The 2,593-nt window shown below is 43.6% G+C and overlaps 1 protein-coding gene across 1 annotated transcript; it reads left to right on the top strand.

Moving 5' to 3' along the window:
- The first annotated feature begins 222 nt into the window (after positions 1 to 222).
- On the top strand, positions 223 to 2,269 carry tmsb2 (thymosin beta 2). Its single transcript, XM_035669944.1, has 3 exons — positions 223 to 381; positions 1,442 to 1,546; positions 1,816 to 2,269. The coding sequence occupies exons 2-3, from the start codon at positions 1,447 to 1,449 to the stop codon at positions 1,851 to 1,853; spliced, it is 138 nt and encodes a 45-aa protein (XP_035525837.1). The 5' UTR covers positions 223 to 381; positions 1,442 to 1,446; the 3' UTR covers positions 1,854 to 2,269.
- Positions 2,270 to 2,593: the final 324 nt, after the last annotated feature.

The raw sequence follows: 2,593 nt of genomic DNA, 5'->3' as shown, positions 1-2,593 counted from the left end.
TGTACTCAGCGAAAACACTGTATACATAATAATATCAGTAATACACACAGTGTATTACCTAAATAATGTATCATAATCAATCTCAGATGAGCTTAACAGCACAGCTGTTTCCTATCAGTAGTTGGTTTCCTCTAGTCTTTTCCCTTGAGAACATTAATAGTGATGACCAAGAGGAAGGCTGACCAAGCTCTCTCTCTCTCTCTCTCTCTCTCTCTCTCTCTCCCCCTCCCTCTTATACCCACACCCTGGATGCAGGCAGGCGTGCACACACCGGCAGATTCACTCAGCTTCCGCATCGCTCTCCCTTCTCCATCTCTGTGTCTCTATCCCTCCCTATTCTCTCCGCTGGTGGATTTTAGCCCACTGCTGTGTGGAACACCGGTAAGAATGAATCATATCTCCTTCACTGTGTTCTTAATGTCTCTGTGTCTGTGTGTCTCTATTCTGGTTCTGTTTTACTAGAGTCAAACAAAGGATTTGGGGTGTGGCTGGATGAGGAGAAGCTGACTGCTAATGGCAGCTGTGAAGTGATGTGAAAGAGGGATGTTGAGGATGATGGTGGTGATAATTAGGGAACTATAGAGCAAATGTTTGAATAATTAGATTTACTGATTAACAGAAGAAGAAGGTGAGCTTATGACTGCGGCTGTTAATATCAAGTCTTGGCAGGGCTGGAGAGAGACTCCATTTGCAGCTGAGTAATTAGTATGCCTCGATTAAAGAAACCAAAATGTTTTAAATTCTGGCCATGTGCCCAGCATGTCTATTTCTATGTCAGCCCTTTATATTAGGCCCCATTCAAAGTCAGACCAGTGTGAATAATTTTACAGTAGCTTGGTTTGCAAATGACTTGCTGCAGGCTCGTAGGCTTGCCACATTTCCACAGCAGTCTCCGACAGAGCAGTGCTTCAAACAGGCGTGACTGGGCCAGGCTGTGCAAGACAGATTAGTCAGACCTGAGGCTAGGTCAGAAATATGACTGCAGTGGAGCCTGCGGAGCATTTCCTAGATCCACAAGGCTGCAGGGGTGGATGCAGAGAAAAAGAGAGAGAGAGAGAGAGAGAAATGATGCGGAGGGAGAGAACAAAGACCTCAGCTTCGGAGAGGGAAAAGCATAGACAAAGGAAAGAACAGACAGCTGGATAAAAATAGGCACATGTTAGCTACATGGGCATTTTGTAAAGGAGAATATCAAGACAGAGCATGTGTGGGAGGCAGCCACCACTCACAGGCATGCATGTGGATGTGTCTGAGCCACACATGTCGTAGCCACTCCCTTTACAGTATGTGCAGTGGCTTACAAAGATTGTTTTAAATTTCAGACAAAGCTATTCAGATATGTCTCATACAGTATATTTTATGTTTTGCTGCATTATCAATATGATGGCTGACAGGAAAGGTCAAACCTGTGTGCTCAGGAGTTTTTTCTCATCTTTCACAGCCAAAATGTCTGACAAGCCTGACATGACTGAGATTGCCCGTTTCGACAAGACAAAGCTGAAGAAGACAGAGACAAAAGAAAAAAACCCTCTGCCCACCAAAGAGAGTGAGTGTCCCCCGTGTGTATGTGTGGGTTTCTGAACAGTATTGAAGCCTTGATTCCCCCCTGCAACAATTTCCCTGTCAGTCGGTACTCATCACTTCCAGTGCTGTCAGAAGACTACATGCTCAGCAAGCAGAGCAGCAAAAAAAAAAACAAATTGCTGCAACATCAGCACATTATTGATATACAGCATATCCAAAAGCAGCATCCTCTCCCACATTAACTAAACACAAGCCTGCTGACCTAAACTACTTCTTCTTTTCTTTCCTCAGCCATCGAGCAAGAGAGGAAAGGCGATGCCACACCTTGACTTCTGAGCACATGAAGAAAAGAAGCTGAGATGCCACAGCAAAAAGCACTTTCTTTTGATTATCACAGTATTTCAATCTCTTACATTGTCTTCAGATAAGGGTGCTCTTGAGCTCCCTGGGGTGCCATAAAGTTATATGGCATCCTTACAAGGGGGCTCTCTTACCACTCGGGTGGAAAAACTTTAGCCTGGGTGCCTGTCTTGCACTGTTAGCCTATAGCTAACATGTCTCCAATATTGCCAAACTGGGGAGTGGTGTAGTGATGTAGCACAGAGAGATAGGCAGGCATCCAGGCTAGGGGGAGGTGGGGGGGTGTCAACAGGCGTGGGAGCGATCGGAGTCTAAACATGTGGGATGTTTTCTTAATAAACTTTTTACTTTTCTTTATGAAATAAATATGAAGACGTGAAACCAGTCAGTTGTGTGCATATTGCTGTCTCTTTATGTGTATGTGCAAATGTCAGACTCTAATACAAAAACTCATGAGGCATGGACTGATCATGCACGGCCATGGAATAAATACACAATATAAACGATGTGTCTGAGCCGCTTGCAACCGGCCTGGATAAAAAATATTGCAGTAAAAAATGATGTCATTCACACCCTTATATATGAGTGCAGACTCAAAGCAATAGTCTTCATGTTGATCAATCCTGTGACTTCAAGTTTTTTTTAGATAGATAAAGTTCAATGTACAAACACATTCAGACATATTCAGTGTACTTTACTAAAAATTCAA

The sequence above is a fragment of the Morone saxatilis genome, unplaced genomic scaffold (assembly GCF_004916995.1).
Source record: "Morone saxatilis isolate NCDOM2014 unplaced genomic scaffold, NCSU_SB_2.0 Contig22, whole genome shotgun sequence".
Classification (NCBI taxonomy): Eukaryota; Metazoa; Chordata; class Actinopteri; family Moronidae; genus Morone; species Morone saxatilis.
This window is presented reverse-complemented; position numbering and strand designations above follow the sequence as displayed.

What these genes read in the sequence shown, in the direction of transcription:
- tmsb2 (XM_035669944.1), top strand. Translation starts at nt 1,447, where the DNA reads ATGTCTGACAAGCCTGACATGACTGAGATTGCCCGTTTCGACAAGACA. An exon ending in CCCTCTGCCCACCAAAGAGA is followed by an intron (nt 1,547 to 1,815) that starts GTGAGTGTCCCC and finishes TTCTTTCCTCAG; the next exon opens with CCATCGAGCAAGAGAGGAAA.